General features: G+C 45.4%; 1 protein-coding gene across 3 annotated transcripts in view; it reads left to right on the top strand.

Annotated features, from left to right (window-relative positions):
- The window catches only part of PSD3 (pleckstrin and Sec7 domain containing 3), a 110,659-nt gene extending 86,732 nt beyond the window's left edge, over positions 1–23,927 (top strand). For 2 of the 3 annotated variants that reach the window (XM_075079952.1, XM_075079954.1), the window contains 4 exons: positions 3,817–3,974; positions 4,859–5,003; positions 8,186–8,329; positions 14,353–23,927. In XM_075079952.1, coding sequence (XP_074936053.1) covers positions 3,817–3,974; positions 4,859–5,003; positions 8,186–8,329; positions 14,353–14,565 — 660 coding nt within the window. In that variant the 3' untranslated portion in view covers positions 14,566–23,927. The remainder of the gene's footprint in view (positions 1–3,816; positions 3,975–4,858; positions 5,004–8,185; positions 8,330–14,352) is intronic. The other variant, XM_075079953.1, reaches the window with a different exon arrangement.
- Positions 23,928–24,199: the final 272 nt, after the last annotated feature.

Raw genomic sequence — 24,199 nt, 5'->3', positions numbered from 1 at the left:
TAGTCATGGGCAAAGGATTTCCTTGCCTCTGTTTGCCTTCTCTCCTGGTTATGGAGTGCTATAGGGCAGGGTGCATTCACATACGCGCACGCAGACACACATTTTTCTTTCCTCTCTCATTATCTGTATATTATCTATATATCTGTGGAGGTAACATCTGTGATGATGGTTTCATTGCACTGAGTGTTATTCAAGGAGGGAAGAGAGAAATCTCACCATTCTAGGTGCCATATACACACAAACACATGTACAAACCTCTGCACTATTGCTTTCTGTGTTTATCTGTAACTCAGCTGTTCCCTCAAGACACTACTGTAATATAAATATTATTTGTAGCAGCTGTGATTCCCCCAGCAGGCAGTGGGATCCCAATTCTGTTGTCATTCTGTTTGCATACCAGTCCAATTCTACTTGTTATGACATCAAAGTCCATGTATGAGAGTGGCTTGAAAATGGTGGTCACTTGAGATTTACTGGGGAGTTTATCTGGGTGGTCATGTCTCTGTGCCCACATTTTATGGTTGGTTTTGGTTTTTTTTTCCATTGGAACTTTTCCAGTGCTAATTCTTGTGCTGCATATTGTTTTATTTTTAAATGAGTTATTTAAGAGAGATGGTTTCTGAAGTAGTGAGCACAGAGGCCACTGGAGGGGCTTAGTGGAAGTGTTCACAATTAGCCAACTAAACATGCCCACACAGTATTATATAAAATGAGAGGTTTGACATGCTTGGCATGTTGGCCCTGTCTCTGAGCATCCTCAGGCCAAGGTTAATTTCCTGCCCTCTGTTCATAGCAAGAGGAAATTGCAAAGTAGGAGCTTGACAGAATGTCTGTTCACTAGGCTGACATGAGATGTGATGTGCATACAGAAGAGAGGTTTATAAGGAGAGGACATAAGGCTGACCTCACTTCCTTGCTAGAAATTGCTTCTGAGCAAGCAGTGCAGTACATGTACCTTTGTGTTTTGTTTGGACTCTTCTGTGACGTTTGCAACGTCTTCACTCTTTGATGTGGAACTTTATAATCTTGCAGGCTTTCAGGTATTTCTATATGACTTTCCTCAAATGTGTTTCCTTTCTTAAAATATAAAAAAAGAGAGAAAGGCCAGAATGATGTAAAGAGTTTGTGATGAGGCTTTCTGAAAGAGAATTTTGCAGCCGTCACGTGGAACTGAGTGGAGAGATCCACCCATGGTACACTGGCTGATAAAAAGCCAAATGCCATTCTCTGGTCTATCAAAAATGGATTTAGAAATATGCTGACTCCAGGTCAGCAGGATGTGGGAAAGTCATTCTCCAGAAGTCTGAGAAAGATGAATTCGGCATGTCATTGTGTTGTGTGCAGCACTCACATCAGCCTTCAGTTGACAGAGAGGTCACAGTTCCTTTTTGGCTCCTCATATATTTCTTGCCACTGTCTTGGTCTAAGTTTAGTAAGCTGCCTTCCATTTCAGCTCAACCTCCATGCTGAAACTAGCACATCAGAGCATGTGCTGTCCTTGATGGCATAGGAGATATGGATATTCGACTCCCCTAACATTCCCTGCTAGTTGAAAAGAGTTGGAGGCCTTAGAGGAGGAATTTTGACAGCACATTCACATCCTTTCAGCTTTCTCTGAGGCTGGCCAACTATGTGGGGACATTTCCGGTATGCTGATCAGTGCCTTTGGAGAAGCTGGCAGAGCCCCAGCTGTCAATGTAGATTGCAGCCAGTTGATCCAGTGGGATTAGCGAGGATTATCATGAATGCTCTCTGTCGGTAAGGAAGGGTTCTCAGCCCAGACTGCTTCTGGGACTGCCCAAATGTAGAGTTCTTCTGGAAAAGGTTTAGACACCAGAGTGGGTTGTGGACATTGGATGCATCTTACAGAGGAAGCTGGGAGGCAACAGGCAAGGCGATAGCTGACACTGTCTCTCAGGAGTAACTTGAGGGAAGCCAGAATATCATGTTTCTGAGCCTTGCCTAAGTTCATTTCTTGGCCCTGAAGTTTTACCTGTCTCCCTGGATAACGGAGCTAGTCATTCCCCCCAAAACTATCACCAAATAAATCCCCTTTTGAACCTGTGAAGGAAGAAGCTTGACCCTGGAGTCTTGCTTCCTCCATTTTCAGGATGGGGCTGGGTCAGACATTGGACAGCCCTTCCAGGTCTTGTCCTTCAGCTAGGGATTTTTCCAAATCTTCCTTGAAGAAGTGTGCCCTAAGCAGGAGTAGGCAAAGTCCATCATGGTATGGAGATCCCTCTAAACTTTGCTGGGCCTCAAGCTATGAGAGAGGAAGGACATTTGGTTTTGCTCACTACCAGACATCAAAAGCCCTTTATGTCACAGATGTTAAGGTTGAAGATGGCCCTTTGGCCGTCTGTGCAGCAGTTCTCTGCCTTTCTGCTAGGCCTGCCAGATCTGTGGTGAGTTATGCCTTTGTCTGGCCCCAGGTAGAGGTGGTGCTGCGACAGTATTGCTAGTTAGCTGCATCTCCTGTGGTGTAGTGTCTGCAGCAGCAGCAAGTTCTGGGCGTGCACTAGCTGGACCTCTGTGAGGAAGGATGAGATGTGGCAGAGGAGCAGGATGCTTTGTCTTCCCTTCTGGGAGAGTCTCCACAGCTGGTGACTCCCAATCCACTGAAACTCATCCTGGAGACCCCTGATGAAACCCAGCGTAGCCCAGAGCACAGATGCCTTCGGCAGTGGTGCAGCTGCCTGTGCCTGCACACCTGGTCTGTGTGCTGCAAGATAAGCCCTGTAAACCAACTAATGCACGTTAACCAGCTCTTCTCTGGGGTGGGTGCCTCTCTGGTTTTTAAGCTAGTGCTGACCCTGCACATGCTGTGTCCTGCACCCTGTTGCCTGCTAAACCCCATCTCGTAACTCTTGTGTTCAAGTGGAGGCATCAATAGTTATCATGCCTGCAGGGAATTATTACTCTGTTTTGGATCCATCACACCCTTATCCTTGGTGGGTGTTCCAGATGAGACTGATTTCTATGATGTACTAAAGGGAAGAAATAGAGTTAATTTAGACTGCTTTGGCCTCTCCTTCAGAAACTTTGCGTATGCAGCATTGCTGGCAAGTGACATTTTCTTGAAAAAGCTCCTGGCTTTCCCAAGCCATTTGTAGTAGGTGTTCTTTAAACTGAACTTGTGGCCGCAGCACAATTGCATCCTCATCCATCTTCTGTCACTCAGGAGATCAAAGGCTCCCAGGCTCGCTCTTGCAGCACAAAGGAGTTTGACTCTGTGCTTCTGTCATTTGGTGATACTGTTGTTGTGTCAAAAACCTAGATGGTGCTGTGCTTGCCATTTGCAGACCCTAAGCACAGAGGTTTAAAGGAGGTTTTTATATTTGCTTTGTGGAGATTGATAAGGAGGCTTCTCCACTGTGTGAGGGCCTGCCTAGGAGTACATACTCTGAGTACATACTTTATTTGAGAAAAATAAAAATTGAGCAATGGAGATTGAGAACCCAAGCAGGAACCAGCACCTGAGCAGTGGAGGTGGGGAGCTAGCCATGAAGGATTCCTGAAATGAAGACAAACAGTCCACAGCTGTGATTATAGTCAAGTACTTCCTGTTTACCCCTCTTCCTTCCAAGCAGATAGTGGAGCTACTTCTCTCCCTTGCAAAGAGATTAAAAAAGAGAAAGAAAGAGAACGGAAAAGATGTTAAAGGCAGTGGAAACCGCAAGTGCTCAAGTCAGGTTGCATTCAGTTCATATGCTTTAATACTATTCATGACTATGGAACAAGGTTTTTCCCTAGGTTAGAGAAAAAGGAGTAGCACATGGAGAAATAAGATGCCAGTTTCCCCCTTAACTCCTGCAGGATGAATATAAGCCAGAAAAAGCTTTGTCGGAGGAAGATCTGAAGAATGCAGTTAGTGTGCATCATGCGCTGGCATCCAAGGCAACAGACTATGAGAAGAAACCCAATGTCCTCAAGCTTAAAACAGCAGATTGGAGGGTCCTGCTTTTCCAAGCCCAGTAAGTGCTTTCTTCTGATTTGTCCCAGTCGTTGAGGAAAGAAAGCAGTGCTGAAGGGTGGGTAAATTCATGCCTGGACAGGTTAAAGCAGAGGCTTAAGAGGTTCAATCTGTTTATTTGATCAGAAATAAGATTAAGTAGTGATTTGATTAGAGTACACAAGTAGTTCATGAGAAAGAAACATCAGGTTTTAAGAGGCTTTTTAATCTAGCTGAGAAAGGCGTAACAAGATACAGCAGCTAGAAGCTGAAGCCTCAGGAAATTCAATTTGGAAACAAGGCACAAACTTTTAACAGTCAGGGTGATTAATCATTGAAGCAAATGACCAAAGGCAGTCTTGGATTGTCTGTCTCCTGATGTCATCAGGTCCTAGCTGGATGTATTTCTAGAAGATACGCTTTGGTCAGAAACAAAGTTACTACTTAATACAAGAATAATTTGATTAAGTTCTTCAGGCTGTGATATCCAGACAGAACAGATGACCTGCCTTTTGCTTCTGACATTAAAAACCTGTGCAGAAGTCTTATGCATGGGCCCTTTTCTACTGAGATCCATGTGAAACCTCCTAGAGATCTGTAGTGTCCAGCACAGCTGAGACCTTAGAACATATGTCTGAATCAGGGCATTGGATGCTCTGTCACCTGTGTCATCTGGATTGGATTAGGAAAAGGTGCATGCTAGGATGAGTTAGGGACCTAATCATGAGCCAGCCTGTGACTGAGATACCTGACACTAACCACTTCCAATGACAGACCAGAAAACTGAACAAGTCTAAGACTTGCCTAGTTCTGGTTGTTTTGATTTTTAAAATGCCATTGAAGGGGTGGGAAAGAGGTAGAGGAAGCTGAGTCAACAGGTGCTTAATATGTGGTTTTTTTCCCCAGGAGCCAAGAAGAAATGCAGACCTGGATCAACAAGATTAACTGTGTGGCTGCCGTCTTCTCTGCACCGCCATTTCCAGCAGCAATTGGCTCCCAGAAGAAGTTCAGTCGCCCACTCCTGCCAGCCACCACTACAAAGCTATCTCAGGTGAGCTGCTCTTATATAGAGGGTAGGTGATGGAGATTACTCTGGTTGGCTGGAGACTGGACGTTGGTCCTTGGCTTTGTTTGGTGGCTGTCACCACTAGCATTCCTAGGAGAAGGAGGCTTGCATGATAAATCTCTGCTCATTTCCTGATGCAAGATGTGAAGTGCAGGGAGAGAAGGAGCAGACTTGAATATAATTGTTTTATATTTTTGCAGAAAAGAAACAAACACCAGAGTTCCTAGTACCAGATACAGAATTTTCATCCCGTGGTTATGGCTCTGCAGAGGACATTTCAAATAATGTCTGACTGGTGTTTTTTTGAATTTGAGTGTTTATTGCCACTCATTTCAGAAGAAATTGACATATTCCTAGTCTTTGGCTTATTGGGGTGATAAAAGGTGATAGCTGATGCATCAGGCAAGCTTCAGTTATATTTCTCCCACAGTACTTTTCCAGACTCCAACCCTTCTCAGCTCAGGGATTTCCTGTTTAATGTATATTTATAAACTGTCTCTTACATTAATGTCTTCTGTCTCCCCTTGTGATCACACAAGATTTTACCTCTACAACATCCTGTGGCAGGGAGTTTCACAGCTCTACTACTCTGTGTCTGATGCTTGTGCCCATAGCTCTTTGTACTTTGGGAGCTGTGATGCATGCCTGCAATTCCTCCTGCACTTGCAGGAACATGATATTGATAGCGTTGATCAGGTTGACAGAGTGGCAGAGGTGACAGATCCCAATCCTAGCTGTGTACTTTATGAGTAACCTCCTGTAGCTTTTAAAGTTCTCTGCCCATGCTGGATTGCTTCTTAAATGCATTTTTTGCCATCTTCATAGCTTAGCAACACTCCTTAGAAACCACTATCTCATAATCTGCATTTCTCTAAGGGGGTGGGTTTTTTATATCGCCCCTGCTTTTTCCCTCTCCATGGCAGTAGCATTTCTTCTTACAATGTGGTGACCGAATTTCTATCTTCTATTCTAGGTTAAAATTTAAAACATGTCTTGTACAGGTTAATACTAACTTGTCTCATCCTTGTGACTCTACCTTTCACTCATGCATACCTTTTATAAAATACTGTGTGGAGCTTCAATAATTTACGCCCAGTCACCAAAAAAAAAGCTTTTTTTACTCATCGTTGTTCCATGTGATTGTTCCATTTAGCATGTTGTTTCCTAGTTTCATTGTTTCTGCTTAATCTGGAAAGGAAAAAAAAAAAAGAACACAGCCCATGGTTTGTGTCTTGAAGAAGGGGAGACATGAAAAGTGGAATAAGCTGTTTTAGCTAAAGGCAGAAGAATGTTAAATGTTCAAAGCAGATAAATTCAAAGGCAAGCAGAAACATGTCTGCTTTTATCTGTCAGTGTGGAAAAGCTGCCAGCAGGCTGCTTCTCATTTGGCAGACAAAAAAATATGAATTGTCAAATCTCTATGGTTGCTGTTCAGGATGTCGTGGGCTGAATCATGATGGACAGTACTTCTTCAAAGAGCCTGTTCCTGGTCAGGCAGAAGTTAGGATGCGGTGAGAACCTAACGTGAGTGAGGGACGGAGGTTGCACATGACAGGTTGTGCAAGATCATCGTACCAAGTTTGCTTTCAAAAGCAGATCAGTGTCTGATCTAGGTTAGTCCAACCAAAGAGGGATGTGACAAAGCTATATATAAAGGAACAACCTGTCTAGAAAAGATCTACTAGGGTTTTTTTTTTTCCTTTTTTCTGAGAATGTGCATGCACACAGAAAAGCTCCAAAGGACTGCTGCCCTGGAAATTACAAGTGCCAAATTAATGGCTGCTTCAAGACCTCCTGTCACCAGGCTGTAGAACTCACTGCAACAAGCTGTCACTGGGACCAGAGATTCAGAAAATCCTAAAGAGTGATTGGGCACTAATAGAGAGAGCAAGCAGATCCAGGGTAGTTAGTTAACAGCAACAAGAATTTTCGGCAGCCAATAGCAAGTGGTTTGAGCCCTACCATGTTTAGGCGAGGCAAATTATCCCACGTTTCTTTCTTCAGTTCTCTTGCAAAAGAGTTGAAACACAAGATTAGCTGGGGCTTAACTATCATCCTCTGTAGAAGTTTTCTCCCTTTCTGCTCTTTTCCACAGCTCCAGCTCAGGGAGCTGAGAGGCTCAGCCTCTGGTGTGACCCACATTTCAGTGCAGGTATGTCCAAGCTAGGCTTGAAGCTTCAAGCTGTGCACCCACACCACTGGAGGACAGCTACTGGCAGATATCCCCTCCTCTGAGGCTAGCTACATGCGCAGGAGCTGAGCTGGGTACCACCTGCTGTTACTGGATCTGGCTAAGTCACTGAGATCTGCGTGATCATGTCTATATTTTGGACTTACCTAATTCAAACAGAATTTCAGATCCAAGCCTAGAAATGGCCAGAAGGCCATGCTGCAGGAGCTGGAAACCTTCTGAGTCAAGGGAAGGTTAGCTGACAGATGGACTGGAGGAAGTGAGCAGGCCTGGGATTATGATAAAGGAAATTGCCTAGAAAGGAGGAGTAGCAGCTCAATCACTTTCTCCAACTGCACAGTGGGATAAAAGCTGGTAGCAGCTTAGCAAAACGAGATACCTTTTGGGGACTGGACAGCCCTTCCTCTCCTGGATGCATTGTATTGTTCTGAACAAATGAAATCCACAGACCAGCAAGCGTTTTGTAGTGCAGAAAAGGAAGGATGGGCCCTGATTCCATGTCCTTTTTGTCCTGGAAGGAACTACTTTTACATCGCAAAGACCTGAGGCAGGGTCTCCACCTCTCTCATTCTGCCCTTTGTCTGACTACATACACAACAGCCTTAATTAATTTGCCAAAAAATGTATTAGAGCAGAAGTGTCATGTTGTCAGTAATGCTCTGCAGCAAGCTGCTTCCGTTGCTCTCAGCAAGACAAGGGATGACAGGTTTGCTATCCTTCCCAGTGGCATCTGCTAGCTGATGAGTTTTTCTGCAAACTTGGCCACTTTGCTTGGGTGCCTTTAATAGAGCTGTTGAGGACAGAGCTCTGGAATAACAGACCTTATCAATCTGATTAAAATTAGTTAAAGGAAAGAAGGAGAGAAAGAAAGAGAAAAAGTAATTATTTGGTATTATTGTACAGGGGTCTCTCTATTTTCCTTTGCTTACGGAATGTTTTAGATTCTGTCACTTAAGTGCCTAATGTGTTTCTGAAGGATGAGCAGCTGAAGTCGCATGAAGCTAAGCTGAAGCAGATCTCCACTGAGCTTGCTGAACATCGCTCCTATCCTCCTGACAAGAAGCTCAAAGGCAAGGAAGTAGATGATTACAAACTGAAGGACCACTATCTGGAGTTTGAGGTATGTATGGGAAACATTATTATTTTTACTTTTTGGGTGTGGATGGGGTAGCTATTTTTATACTTGGATACAGTCCTAAAGTTCTGCATTTTTTACCTTCCTTCACAAAGGAGTATGTTTTCATTAGACAGACATGTCACAGTAATCCCAGAAGCAGTGATGTGACTCTTCTTTCTGATAAGGACTTCCTGCGACCTTAGCCATGAATTTCGCTCCTCATCTATAAAATGGAGGATGAAAATGTGACAGTCTGTCCTTGCCTGATGTATCTGTTTGAAGAGATGATAAAGTCTTCAGGCAGGAACTCTCTTGTGATGTAAGACTATGTGTTGCCTAGTGTGTTGGCATCTCAATCTTTATGGAATGACTGCATTCTACAGTAATGTGTTCATGATAATTGTCTTCCAGTGGTGTGTTCAGAAGGAACTGCTCTTCTAAAATTACTGTGATAGGCATGCCTCATCAGAGCCATCTGTGTTGTGTATCAGTGAGCTGGACGTCAGGACGAGCAGGAAAAAGGCAGAATTAAAGATCACAGGATTGAGTGATGCAACTTAGGCAGCTGCATGAGGAGATTGTTCTGAGTATCTGACAGCAGCTTTCATCCATCATGGTGTCTGCCACATTGTAGGGCTATGTGGGAGGTGGTCGGCAAACCAGCAGATGCCTGGTATTTTTCACCTTTGAGTTTTTTCCCCCCAGAACTGTGAGTCAATGTTGCCTTGGGTCTGAAAGGATCCTACTCTAGATAGGCGCTACCTGGCAAGGAAGATCCATAGTCTGAAGAAGAGAAAAAGCAGATAACACAAAAGTCAGAGAGACCACCAGAGGAGATGCTGGAGGCAACACATGCCTCTAGAACTGAAGTAAGCCTCCTGCCATGTATTATAAGAGTTTCTTTTGGAGGACCTCTTTTTACTCCTGTGCTTGACTGGTTGTGCACTTTTGCTTCTGCAGAAGGTTGTAACAGCTGTGTTGGGTTTGACTTTGCTGTAGTTCTGGGCTGCATTGCATACAGTCATCTTGAGATGTTTTGCATAGATGTTTTGCTACTGTTTTGTGTAGGGAACACAGTTGGCCAGTTTGTTCTTCCACATCCCACATACCTGAAATGATCTGACCAACAGACGAATAAGAAAGTGGTGGACAGAGCTGGCAAGTAAAGGGTACACAGTGATGTGAACAGGACAGACTGCATAATCAATAGCAGGGCTGAAGTGAGATGATGGGATAGCTCACATGACTGGAGTGCTGCCATGAATGGATACAGGCTTTTAGGAAAGAACAGACAGGGATGACAAGGAGGGAGGAAGTCAGCCTCTATGTGAGTGAGTAGCAGGCACAAATCAAACTTTGCCTAAGGAAGGGTGATGAGCCAGCTGAGACCTTGTGGGTCAGGATTAGTGGGCATACCAAGATGGGTGATGTTGTGATGGCTGTCTGCTTGGCCTTTTTCAAAAAAAACTGGAACAAACCTTGTGTTTACAGGCCCTGGTCCTCATGGGGAACTTCAACCACCCCTATATCTGCTGGAGGGGCAATACAGCAGGGCACAAGCAATTCTGGAGTGCATTGACAACAATTTACTAACACAGGTGACCAAGGAGAGGCGTTTTGCTGTACCTCTAACTTATAAACTAGGAAGAACTGGTTGGGGACACGAAGGTCAGGGGCAACCATGGCAGCAGTGATCACGAGATATTGGACTTCATGATCCTGAAAGAAGAGGTCAAAGTAAGAAGTACAATCACAACCCTGGACTTCAGGAGAGCTGACTTTGGCCTGTTCAGGGCACAGCTTGGAAGAATTGCATTAGATATGGACTTGGGCGGAAGAGAGCTTTGGGAGAGCTGGTCACTTTTCAAGGATCACCTCCTTTAAGCTCAAGAGTGGCTCACCCTGACAAACAGGAAACTAGGCAAAGATGGCTGAAGGCCTTCATGGATGAACACATTGCTCCTGGCAAAACTCCAACATAAAAAGGAAGTGTGCAGGAGGTAGAAGCAGTGGCAGGAGGAATAGAGACACAGTCCAAGCATGTAGGATTGCATTTGGGAAAGCCAAAGCCCATGTGGAGTTCAATCTGGCAGAAGATGGGAAAGGCAAGATGAAGGGTTGCTACAGGTATGTTAACAGGACAGGTGGGGAAAATATGGACCCTAGCTGGGGGCCTTAGTGGGGCAGGAGACCTGGTCACAAAGAAGAGGGAAAGGCCAGGGTACTCAATGTCTTCTTTGTCTGGGTCTCCACTGGTAAGACAAGCCTTCAGCAGTCACAAGTACATGAGCCCAGTGGGAAAATCTGGAGCAAGGAACACTTATGCTTAGTGAAGGATGATAAAGTTAGGGAATATTTAAACTGGACATACACAAGTCCGTGGGATCTGATAGGATGCACCCATGAGTGCTGAGGGAGCTGGATGATGTCACTGCAAGGCCACTCTTCATTAACTTTGAAAGGTCATGGTGATCAGGGGAGATTCCTGAGGACTGGAGGAAAGCAAATGTCATTCCTGTCTTCAAGAAAGGCAAGGAGGAAGGTCCAGGGAACTACAGGCTGGTCAGCAGGTTCTTCATCCATGGGAAGGTGATGGAGCAAATTCTCCTGGAAATCACTTCCAAACACATTAAAGACAAGAAGGTGATTTTGAGTAATCGTCATGACTAATGTGATAGCGTTTTACAATGAGATTCTGGCGTGATGGATGAGGGGAGAGCTGTGGATGTTGTTTGTTCTTGACTTTAACAAGGATTGTGACATTGTCTCCTCTAACATCGTCGTAGACAAGCTGATAAAGTGTGGACTAGGAAATCGACAGTAAGGTGGTTTGGAAGCTGGCTGAACAATCGAGATCAAAGGGTTCTGGTGAATGGTACTAGTTAGTTTTCAATACCACACCTGGAAGTACAGAGCAAGCCACATTCTTCACTCTGTAAGGGGTCTTGTGCAACTTGGGAGAGCTGAGTTTCTTGGCTTTGGGTCCTTGATACAAAGTTTATTTTCTATCACTTCAGAAGCATGATAAGTTAGGATGAAATGTAGGCTGGAGTGTTAGATGATTTTAGAAAGATTGATGGAGAGGGAGATTGTACTGTGTTTTTTCTATTTTCTGTCAATTTCATCATGGCAGTCTTTAGAGGAATATTCCTCAGGTATCTCAGTACAAAGCAGAACCAGGAAACAAAAGATGTCTTCTTCCCTAGTGAGACCCTTGAACAGCAATTGAACTGTGCATTTCAGATATGTGATCAGCACTGCAAGAATGCTTGCCGAGGCAGACAAGTGGTGGCACCAACTTCAGTTGTGTGTGAGAGATGGTGATTCAAGGTGCTGCTGAGCACAATTCCCACTTGGCACAGATTTTGCAGGTTGTGTTGAACTATCAATAGGTACTAAAAAAAAAAATAGTGTGCTGTATGAAAATCCTGAACAGAAACTTTCTCCCAGTTTTGGGGTTTCCTCACCTTCCCTTCAGAAGAAAGTCCTGTCAGGGTCAGGCAATCAGGCAAGAGCTGGTGACAGACCTTGCTGCGTGGGGTCAAAGCAAAAGGGCAAGAGGCAGGTGAGGCTGCATTTTGTACTTGGCTCTTTCACGGTGAGACTGCAGACCAGACCTTGCATCTGTGTATAAAGGGCCATGCTGACACATCTCCAGAAGCACACCAAAAGGGCCTGCGGGTCCCAAAGGAAGCAGCATAGTCCCATTATGAAGGAAGAAACCAGATTCCTTTTACATAGGCCCTTGTAATTCCTTTTTGTTTACCCACAGGCGTTCCCTTCATTCTTGTTCCTGATGAAAGACAAGTGAGATGATGTTTCCATGTGAGGGGAGGTGAACCAGGAGGTGCCTGGTCCTTGTTCAGGAATGCAGCCAGGAGCATTTCTTCTTGCTGGTGTTTTTGCTTGTGGGCACCAAGGAAGTAATGTTTCCTCTTTGCTTGCTGTCTGAGGAAGTACTGCTCCAGGTGATCGTTGCTCATTGCAGCAAATTTATGGTTTGAGAGAGGTCTTTTGAGTGCTGTCAGGTGAGAGGATGGCTACCTCATCTCCTGTTTATTATATGCATTCAGTCTTCAGAGATAATATTGTTGCAGAAGCTTTTGAATGGTTTTTAACTTTTGTGGTTTTGCTTTCTTGACAGAATTTTCCAGGCTAATTTCTTTTAAGGAAAAATTTCTACCAACTTCAATACCTAGCTTCAAATGTCAGATCACTAAAAGAGAAAGTTTGTTGCGCCTGAAATTAAAATAGAAACTTCCAAATGTGTTGCTTAATTGCAGTAGAAATCACAGGCCCACAAAGTCCAGGGCAAAATGGCCATTGGCAGACATGCAGGGCAGAAACTGGTCCCGGATTTCCATTCTGATTGGTGGGTCTTGTGACGCTGGTGGTGTTTACTGGACCAACAAAAAGCAGAAGTCAATATGGCAGACAAGTCACTCTCTTCCCTGATGAATATTATGCTGATCCCAGGCGTAGAGCACTGGCTTGCCTTCACTTTTGCAGAGGTGTCCCGTTCGTTGTGTGATGAGTCATTCATCAGCCCGGTGCATCATCATCAGGGTTCTGCTTGCTGTTTCTCCATTTCCTTTTTTATTGAATGACACATCTTACCTGCTTCATGTGTTTGTCTCTTACATTGTGGAGCTGGAGCTTCAGATATGGAATTGATGATAATGCTTCTTTATTTAATTTTTAGGTGGATTCTTTTATGATCTTCCCCTATGAGGTTTTGTTTATTCAAAGGACTCTTTGGAAACCCAGTCACGTTCTCTCCTTTTTTATCCTTTATATTCCACACTTCAAAGCCGTTACCAAGCTTTTTGACTTCCTGCCCTTGAATAAGTGCTATTACCTGAACTTTATTATTTTATTATAAATTGGAAGAATATTTCTTAAACACTTTTTCCTCTGTCAGGAACATAATAGTTTGGCAAGTGTTTTCCCGCTTTGAAATCTAAATTAACAATCAGTATGAGTGTTTATGTCCTCCTTCCTTGGCCCCCAGCCCACTGAGATGACCTTAATTACAAAGCCTGCACCCAGTCTTTAGTGGATATGTCAGGGGGAGGTTATTAAACAAATCCTGGGAGGTGGGTTGCTCTGCTCTCAGGGCCTCCTGCCCCAGCTTCTGTTTTTGAGGCTCTGCAGGGATCTTCTGTTAATGTACCCTCATTTTGTTGATTGCTGAGATGTTCTGTGCAGAAAAGATGTTGTTGTGGCACACAGAGCAAAATCTTCCTGTAGGAGAGGGAAAGCTCTGCTCCAGACAAGGAACAGAACAAGTGGGCATGGGGCACAGTAAAGCGATCTTTTTCCAGTTGAAAAATACAAGTGTCTGGACAGAGAGCAACCTTAATCATTCACCATGAGTGGCCCTATCAGGGGAACATGCCATGCTGCTGTCATAGCCCTCTTCTCATCTGCTCCTCTCACAGGCTCAGTGGTGGCCAAGCTGGTACAGTCTAAGCTTAGCAGGACCCTGCTTTTGTTTCTCCCCTCTGGGCTGAGGCAAGGGAAGCAGGACCTGCTGGCAGGAGTGGAGGGTCACAGGGGTGAGCTGTAGCCAACCAGAGAAGGGTTTTTGTTGTCTCTTAGTTTGCTGCACTTTATCTCCGTGCCTGCGTGGGGCACATAACATTTCAATATGTGTGAGCACAGAATGTGACTCAGCGTGACTAAGGTCAGCAAGCTCTCGCTTAGTGTTGTTACTCGGAAATCACCATGCACTCCAGCTAGCTGGGAGCCACTCTTCAGCAGAGCACCAGGATTTGTGTGCTGCAGAACTGAGTGCCTCTAATTGCACAGCAGCCCGAGGCTCAGCCTGCCTGAAATCCTTTTTGTACAGTGTAATTTACATTAGCCACCATTGTTCATGTCCACATCAGGCACCATTGTTCGCATCCATATTAGGCTCCTGGCTTTCAAGGCCAGCAGAAACCATTAAGTTACCCAGACAGTCTCTCAAGTGCTTCTGCAGAATTTCTTCCAGACTCATTCGGGGCTTTCTTTTCATTTCCCAGAAAAATCGCTATGAGATTTACGTGGGCCTCCTGAAAGAAGGGGTGAAGGAGCTGCTGAGTGGAGGAGAAAACGACGCGCCAGGACTGAAGAAATCCCACTCGAGTCCCTCGTTGAATCAGGAGTCTCCAGTTAGTGCCAAGGTGAAACGCAATGTCTCGGAGAGGAAGGACTACAGGCCAGAAACACCCAGCATTAAGCAGAAGGTCACTTAGGGTGGAAATGACAACTAGGGGAACAGCCATGCAGCAAAGTACCGGTGGTCAAAATTTTTTCATTTAATAACCTGTCATTCACAAGAAATAAGTGCATCTGCCTGAATGGGGTGTTAGTGACATTTTCTATTGTATATTTTGCTGTTTCTGTGCAGATTGTGGGAGATGTCTTTGCTCCTGCTTTGCTTTGCTTTGTTAATTTATCATTTAGCAATTGAAGCATCGGGACTTTTTTGTGTTGTTCTGTTTCTAAAGGAGCTGGGGGAGGGGTAGAGCGCTGTGACGTATATTCTGTCTCTTCCCCATTTATCTCCTCCCATCGGCACGTGGCTTTCATCTCTCAAGTCACTTGTCACTTTATTTACGTGGTGGGTGGGAAAGTAACTGGACAAATGCTGCAGTGCTGTGAATGTGAGCTGTAGCTGTGAGAAGAGCTGTGCAAATGGGCAGCTGCAGAAGGTTGGCTAGAGCCTAGGGTGCTGGGAACACTGGTTTCCTCACAATGCAGAGCATGTGGGTACTGGTACTTAGCAGCAGGTGCTACAGCGAATAGTCACTGCTGCTTATTGTTATTTTGCGGACCCATGAGCGCGAAGGAGTGAAACCTGGAAACCTCTGGCAATGCTGGGATGACAGCATTGGAATAATTTGTTTGCTTCTTTCCAAGCAGAGAGTCTTCTGAGTTAGCAGGCTGGGGGGTATCCAAACCCGTGCTGTCTCTGTGGTCAGGGAGATTAGGGATTACCCAGTCAGAATGAACCTGGGCTTTAAATTTATTTGCAGAGGAGGCTGCTGTAGGTGTCAGCCATTAGCATTGTATTTTAAAGACAAAGGGCCTCTGTGTAGTTTTTAACTATACGCTCTCACTTAGCTGCTATATAAAGCCTTATGATATATTGTGCCCCGATGCTCCCCCTTTCAGGAGTTCCCTTGTTGGTGTGCACAGATAGGTGTTTGCAATTTCTCTGCTAGTGACAAAGCACTTTGCCTTTTCTCTTCAGGAAGGGATTCTCCACAGCTCTCTGTTTTCCTGCTTTAGCTCCCATATAGGTGGAAGAGGCTGATGCAGACTGGAGAAAGGGACAGACCTGTCCCCACTGCAGGCCAGGGTTTGATGCCGTCCTGGCTCCTCTGTGCCTGGAGGCCAGCACAAGGCAGCTCCAGGTTTGGCAGATCCTACCCTCTACCCTCAGGGAATCAGCCCACCTTGCAGCTCCTGTGTACCCTGCACCAGGCTTTCAGAGGGTAGTGCAGGACAGGGAGAGACCACCGTAGGTAGAGCTTTCCGTACCTGAAAGCCCCTGTTTGTGCCACAGGTCCCTGGGGTGGCCAGCAGTCTTTAGGCACAGGGAGTTGAAAGATGATATAGAAATCATTTTCCTGCTTCCCAGGTCCTGTCACCTGGGTGGCATCATGGCTCTGCAGATAGTTCTGGCTCACCTGTTACTTAACACCCTGGGTTTTAATCTCGAGGTTAATACTGGCCCACTGGCCAGGTGTCTCAGACAGGCGTCTCCCATTTTGCCTTGCCGTTCCCCTATGCGGAGTACTACAACCAAACTGGCTTTTCCCGCAGAGCACCTTGGGAGGTAATGTTGAGGGCCAGTTGAAATTTGTTTGTTGCTGTTATTTTTGTTGTGCCTAGCACAGGGCAGCCTTCCTGACGGATATAATTCTTAATTCATAAAGAAATGTCAAGATCAATGCAAGGACTGTTTAGAAGTGAGCTGGTGTTTCTAGCCTAAGTAGTCGAAGGGCCACACATCAAAAAAATTACCACCTGAGTGGATTTGTGCTCTGCCAGACTTCATGAAGGGTCCAAGTCAGTTAATACAGCTTGTTGAACTGTCAGTTCAGTGGGCAGGACAGGGAGTGATCAAAGAGAGAAGGGCCTTAATAGGCACCTCATGACTTACCTCCACTACTGAGGACCAGCATGCAACAGCTTTCCCGGTGTTGTGCTCGCTGTTGGCTGTAACATAGATGTTGCACTTTCCGATCCTGGGAAGTGTTGGAGCAAATCGATCCTTGCAGCTGCAGCCCGGCAGCAAAACCAGATGGGACTGTTTCCACATGTGATGTTGGGATACACACACATCTGGCATCTGCCACCAAGAGTGGCCGCCCCATGCTAGAAGTAAGGCGGACAGCCCCTAACCCTGGCAACATTGCTAAAAACTGCAATGCAGAGTCCTGAACAGAAACGATCAGCACTTCCCAAGTGCTGGGGCTTTAGGAGTTGTGCATGCTTAAGAGTGGAGCAAATGTTCAGTCCTATTCCTCAAGAAGGGAGATGCCTTTTGCTGCTGGAGTCAAAATGATGTGGTGCAGCATGCTGTATTGGGACACTCGGTGTAGGCAGGTGCATGGTAGTGCTCATTGGGAGGGACTGTTTGAATTGATCAAGTGTGGTAGATCAACAGCTCATGGAGGGGAAACAAAACCAGGAGATCCCTGCAGCTGTTGATCATGCTCTGGTGGTTTAAAACAAACAAGCAGAAGAGACAGAAGAATAAATTCATTCGGGTAATGCCGAATGCACATTTGAGAAGAAAACTTGTACTGTCTGAGATAAAGTGTTAGGAAGCATGCAGCAGAAACAACTAAAATGTATAGATTTGTAAATGGGCCTTGCTTGGCTGTCAGGGTGGGGTTGTGTAGATGCGTTTTTTGAAGGCAGGCTCTGGAACATGCCCAGCAAACCTCTTGTGATTATGGAGTGCAGTGCTTTAAAAGGCAAAGAGGTGACATTTAACTTTTTTCCCCTGGCTTTTAAAATATTCTGGTTGCTGTAGACTGCAGTTAAATTGCTAAGCTCGAAAAGAAATCATTCCTGTAAAATGCATTTCCCAGCTTTGATACAGAAACTGGATAATTCCTCTCCAAAGTCATCGCAGGAGATGATTTGAAGCAATAGGAAAGTCAAAAAGTGAACTGCAAAAGTGATTTTTTTCCCATTTTTCATTATTTATTCTCTATTTCCATGTATACTTGTAAACGGATTAGGGTATATATTTGAAGTATCATCTGGGCTTAGCAAATGCAGTTTTTAACTGCATTTTTTACCCATTAAACATTTGTTGAGCTTGCTGCACTCTTGGTAAGACTGCTGAGGTGTGCACGTTAGTTTACTGAGACTTTGTTAGGTTCTGCTCAAGTTTTAATTAACACCATTTTGCTCTGTTGCTTTACAAATTCTAGGTATCCCAGACACCCATGTGAAAATGCACATTTCGGAGGCCAAGAAAAAAGGTGATCCTGTTGTGAATGCTTAAAGCTCCTGGACTCCCTTGGGAATAGGATCATCTACTAAGCAGTACTGCAATTTGCTTTTCTTCCCCCTGCTGCTATTGTAAAGGGTGAGGGCAGGTTCTGATGCTGTCTCAGCAGTGCATCCAGCCCTCCTCTGGGACCCGCTCTGCTCCTGACCTTGGTATCAGTGGAGCAGCCTGCAGCTTTCTGGGGGTGCTCAGTGCAAGCAGGAGTTACTGGCAGACCACCACAAGCCCGTGAGCGTGCAAGCCAGCCTTTGCATTGGTGCTGCAGGGAGGTGTCATCCTTCCTTGTTATCCTCCCTGCTGCAGCGTGCAACCGTCACTCACCAAAGCCTCTGCCTGTGTGTTGAGAGGGGAGATAAAAGGCGGGAAGTAGGATGGGGGCAATGGGTCCTTGCATCCCCCCCTCTCAAGATGCAGACAGAGGTCCTGGAGAGACCCATCCTGCTCTGAAGCATTGCTGGTTGCTCCCCCTCCATGGGCTGGACTATCTCCTCCCCCCAACTTGGGGAGAAGGAGCAGGAGAGGACCTCACTGCATCTGCACCTGACAGCAGAGAGGCAAGGGAGGACAAAATTGCCTTCCCCTCTTCTCCCTCAGCAACCATAGCAGGTGAGATACTTTCCCAAAGCCAAAACAATACTCTCCTCTGTAAGCCAGCAGGATGGAGAGGTCTGGTTGAGATGGTTTTCATTCAGCAGCAGCTGCAAAAGAGACTCTCTGGGCAGGCTGTGTGTTTATGTGTGTCTTGCACATAAATCACGCATGGACCAGTGAACATCACCGCAGCTTTTTAATCCAGTATTTATGTTGTGTCTTTAATTGATGTAGAGAGATAAGTCAGCCAGCAGAGTGATTAATGCAGTGTTGCTGGGAGGGAACGCTGTTCAGCTGCAACGCCGACTCAAGACAGTTTTTCGTCTATAGCCAGCCACTTGTAAATGGTTACCAGAAGCTTTCTAAGGGCTTTTAACAGCTCATCCCTTAAGTGCTTTCCCTCTGATCCCACCTGCTCCCAGGGTTCAATCTGTCCATGTTTGGGGGCTCTCCTGGAGAGCGGTGCTCAGAGCAGCCCTGCTTTGAGCAGGAGCTTGGACTAGCAGACCTCCAGAGACCAGAATTGTTTGGTGACTTTTCACAGTTCTAGTGCCTTCTGGTAACAAGGCTGTTCCTCTGGCTTGAAATGGTCAGTAATTTTGACCTTCTCCAGTTGGGGTATGACGTTCTCTCTTGAGCAGCCCCTTCAGTGAGGAGGTCATTGTGGCAATGAAGAAAGTCGAAGGTGGCAGGGTTATCACTGGGCTTCTGGAGGTATTGCATGGCAATGTCGTTCTTGAAAGCGGGCAAGGCTTTTCTCTGCAGAAGACATACCACTTACAATGTCTGCATTCTCCATCCCTAAATCAATTTTGGCCTTATCGCAGTTAGTCTGACAGCTCCTCCTCCTTTTCTGTCAAGCTGCTCCTGCCTGTCATCTTAGCACCTCAGCTGCTTCTGTATAACAGGTCTCCTTCCTTCCATGCTTGCAGAAATCCGGAAAATTTGACTGTCCCATCTTGCCTTGAGAAAACCTGCTCTGAAGCAGCGCTGTGTTGAATGGATAACCCTGTGAACAGCTTTTTCATTCTGCTTGTTGGTAGCCTATGTTTCCAGCCACAGTTATAGCTGGGAGGTGCGAGACAGAGTTTCAGACTGCCATGATCCTCTACTGTTATGCTGCAGGGACGCAAGGTCCCCCCTCCCACACTCAGACCAGACACTTGTGACATTCCTAGTCTCCTTTCCAAAAGTCTTGGAGGCAGAGGCAACCCATGCTGTGGGGAAACTTTGAAATGCTGTTTTGCAAGGAGTTGGGTACTTTCCAAATCAGGCCATACATTTTGCAGCTTTTTGGGGAGCTGTGTTTTAAAAAAAAAAAAAAAAAAAGCCATTTTCAACCAGTGCCCCGCCAAGCACAGAGAGATGGTATCCAGGTTGTCGGAAACACCAGCTGCTTTTTTAGAGGCAAAGGCAGTATATGCATCTTATCTCAAGCAATCTTCCAGCTTGCTACTTGTTTAAACTTTCCCCAGTATTGCTCTTCCCAGGCTCTGGGACATCATGTCTGCTCTGAGAGGGCAGTTACGAAGTCCACATTTCTCCCCAGAGCTCCCCAGTGTGTCTTCCCAGCATCCAATATCTGGGTTGCCTAGAGGGGCGAGCCAAAGAAGCTGTCTCAGAAATTTCTTTGAAAGAGCTGGACTCCAGCTTGTGCTTTTTAAAGGATATTTTTAGTGCATATAGAAGCAGTATGTCTGGCCTCTTCCCTCCTCTCTCCTAGAGCTCTCCCAGCAGCATAGGTGTAGTACAGTGAGCTGCTACACCATGTGGGGCCTGAAGACTTGCTCCAGCAAGAAGAGGCTCTGTCACCCTCCAGAGAAATGATATCACCTAAGCCGAGTACCAGTGTACAGGACAACAATAATGTAAGAAGACAGTCAGAAAGCCAGTGCCATCCTCCATGGTTGGTCACCTGCTGGGGACTGTGTGCTCAAGTGCTACCCTCAGAGCTGGGGCTAATGAGGAAATGCTGGCTTCCTTTTCCACCTACACTGTGCTGCTTGATGAACTGTCCCTACCACCTGCTGCTTTCCTCCCTTGTGACAGCAGCATCCTCATCCAGGGGTGCCACAGTCCTGTTGTTAGGAGGCTGGTTTAAACAAGAGCAAAGAGGACAGGTCCCAGGGAAATGTGTCTGGTATGCCCTCTGGGAGTGTCTGCCCTCCTGTTGGCAACATCCAGTTGAAGAGTGAAAGGAGGCAGGCTCAGCCCTGCCTGAGAGAAGGTGCCTTGCTTGCCTGTATTGTTAGCTGCATTGAGGCTGTATTTTAATTATTTATTAGAGCACTTCCCTTAGCAAGTGCAAGCAACGCTTTCCCAAAAGCCACACCATTCACCTAACTTTGCTCCTGTGGTAAGAAGGAGCAAATTTAGGCCAGCCCAAAGTGTCCTCTGCCCTCCCCTTTGAACAATGAACTACTCTATAAAATTATAAATGTTTAAACAATGAAGGACTTCCCATGGCATCTGCTGTTAAATCTGTGCCAAGAGTCAGCTTGGGTACAGGCCAGAGGTTTATTTGGACTGAGAAGTAGTACATCACATAGCAATGCAAGGTTTGAAAGTGATACAAAGTACAAGGGCAGGATTTTCCTCTGACATAAACCATTATAATTAGTAGCCACTCTCTAGCAGTGGTCCTGTATGTAACTCACCTAAATGAGACCAGCACAGCAAGATACTTTCTGTCTAAGCAGGCAAGGTTTCAGCTTTGCCTTGGGCCAAGTGAATATCCTGGTGTAATGACAGAGCAGCTAGCCAAGCTGCCGTGGAGACTTGTTTGATGCAAAATCCTCTGACTCCCCTGCGCCTCTTGACAGAAGAAGGGATATTGATGATATCCAGTCTGTGTCACTGCACAGGGCAAACTCGATCAGTGATATAAGTCTTAAATCACTTACACGCTTATGAAAACCTCATGCTCAGTGCTGTCAAATTCTGAAAGACTGTAGGATGAGAACAGGGGTGGGTTGTGTGGGTTTTTTTAATTTGTACATATTCATGACAACTATGTCCTCTTACTTGAGGCTGGGATTATAACTTGACTAAAAAAACAGAGTTTTTTGGCAGTTTGAAAACTTCAAAATCACTACTCTTTGCCTGAGGTACAATCTGAGGCTTACATTACTTGGTGAACGTGTTTAAGTGATGCCTTTAGATGTGTGTATGTATTTCATAGGTATAGTATGGCTTCTGTGGCTCAGCACTCCAAAGCCTGCTGTTCTTTTCTGAGGCTTATTTTGGTCAAAGCACTTAAGCAGCTGCAAACTTTGTTAGGATGCTTGTTGTTCTAGTTGTTCTCAAATTAGATTAAACAGTCATCAGGGCTTTCGCAGATTTAGGGTATCCCTTGAGCTGCCTTGATCTCCATGTGTTTGTCCACCAGTGGCTGTCTGTTGTTCTGCATGTTGAAAGCAAAGGCATACATATTTGAGAGTCTAAGCAAGGATTACTGAGTGGGATTTTCTGCTAGCTCAACAGTGGGCTAAGTCTCTGTTGATGTCAGTCGATGCCTGAACTGGGAGCATCCATGCTGACTTCTGAAAATCACACTCTGGGGATCTAATACACAGCTTTACTTCTGAAAATGTTGACCTCGCTCTGTGAAAATTCAGCAAGGGGACATCATGTCCAAAAGTGTCCAAGCAGGACAGGTGCCTGTGATGTCTTCTGTAGATACAGCCGTGCAGCAGTAGTGAGGGTTTCTTTCTGCAACTGTACAGATTTCCAGAAGAATGTCTGGCTCATCAGCAGGGAAAAGAAAAGCAGCAGGGCTGAAATCTCTCTCTCGGGCATCTCATATGCCTCCCAGAGGTTTCCCTTGGGAGGTTTAAACAAACTTTTAACAAGTTGCTGGTCTAAGTAAAAAAGACATATGGAAACCCCGTGGGTTTTCCTATTGCACTCTAGTCAGGGCAACACTAGCATTATCTGCATTATCCCTGGAAAGGGGGAGCAAAGCCTGAGGGTGGGATTCTTACCTGGAGTCATAAAACTCTTATCATGCAGTTACCTGGAAGCACTTGAGCAACCTCAGTGAAGCCATGCCTTTGTGCTTCACTGGACCATGGCCAGAGTTTATCATGTCTTGCAGGACTGAGATGAGAGTAGACTGTGGATCAGGATGAAATGAAGAGGGACATCCCCATCACCTTGCTTTGGGTGAGCTGTAATCCTTTTCCAGGCGCTAAGCTTCTCTGCTGGGTTACCTGCCTCCCATGGTGATGTAGTGGGAAGATGAGGGTAAGCACTGTTGCACTGAGAGTCACAGTTAGGAAGCGTCATTTGCCCTCCACCTGAGCTGTTGCAGAGGAGTTTTCCCTTAGGCTGAGAAAGGGGTCTGAATTTTAAGTTATCGTTGTGTGGTACCTATATGGGAAGAGTAACTCTTAGTAGTGGCAGTGCAGAAAAACATTTTGCACATGCATGTATGCACGCCCTGTGCATCTCTTGTGTGCAGACTTAATCTTACAGAGCGTGACAGCAGTCCTTGCAAGACCTTTCCTCTGGGTGGCCTCCTATCCGTTTTGCCAAGTGTAGGAACCTTCTTTCTGATAACTTTGAGCTCAGTTTCTTCTCATCATCGAATCGTTGAAGTGTTTTTCATGCAACACAATAGAGACACAGTCCTGGTCTCACTGCTTTGTGGTAACTTCCTAGTCTGCTGCGAAGCAGCATTGAGGTAATCACTAAATCTTTTCCAGCAGCGTGAAATTTGCTGCTCTGACTCTTGGGGCGGTCATTGTCTCAGGTTTGAGGCTGTCCTACCACTAGGGCACCCTGTTTTGTCCCTGGGAGCATGCATGGCCAGAACAGCATACCCCTCAGAGGTCAGAGTCAGAACTGTGCAGGCTTAAGTCAAGTCCTGGACCATGGGAGGTGTTTCCACGTGCTGCTGATGTCCATATGGACTCAAACATATACTTGCTTACATAGAGATGCTTTCCTGAAGCAGATTTGTCACTCTTTTCTACAGGTACCACAGGATGCCCTCCCTTATTCTGCTTCATGTAACTGGTACTAGAATGATCATTTCCTGATAAATGAAGGCACTTAATCAGTCCTCTTCCCCTTGGAAGAAGGACTTTTGGGGATATTGTTATATCATTTAAAATAATATTTTGGAATTTAAGTTTACATTGCTTTATTTTTCACTTGAGGTGACTGTATATAAATATTTTCCTCTATTTTATCATTGCTGATAAAGTAAGCCTACGGTATACAGACAAATAATTTGCCTTTGATGTATTGAAACTGTGAGATATAAAGTAGACTCCTCTCTTGTGTCCATGTTCCTGACTATAACTCTGTTCCTCTGTGTTTTTATAAGTTGGACTATATGTTGCTTACGGGCAACAGAAAGCCTGCAAGCTTCCCAATAATTTTTATGTTATTGAAATCGAGCAACCCTAGTGAAGGATCTCACATATGTATAATGATATATGTATATGTACAAACTTTAGAAAGAAATAAACCAAATGTATTTCATCTTCTGCAGTTGAATGTTTTTTATTTGAGACCTTACCATTGCTTCCTATGAGTAAGAACATGCAGGTGGCTTTACCAGCTCATACAGCAGCATCTGGCTGTCCTGCTCAGGGAAGATACAGATTAGCTGGTGCAGCCCTTTCCCCAGTGAACCCAGCCCTTCTGACTTCTGGCAGTCTGCAGTTTCAAGGTTTCCTGAGCTGGAGGGTGCATGTACTGTCTGCCTTACAGAAACACAGTCTGGACCTGAATACCTCTGCCAGGGCACAGGT

The sequence above is a fragment of the Phalacrocorax aristotelis genome, chromosome Z (assembly GCF_949628215.1).
Source record: "Phalacrocorax aristotelis chromosome Z, bGulAri2.1, whole genome shotgun sequence".
In the NCBI taxonomy this organism is placed as follows: Eukaryota; Metazoa; Chordata; class Aves; order Suliformes; family Phalacrocoracidae; genus Phalacrocorax; species Phalacrocorax aristotelis.
This window is presented reverse-complemented; position numbering and strand designations above follow the sequence as displayed.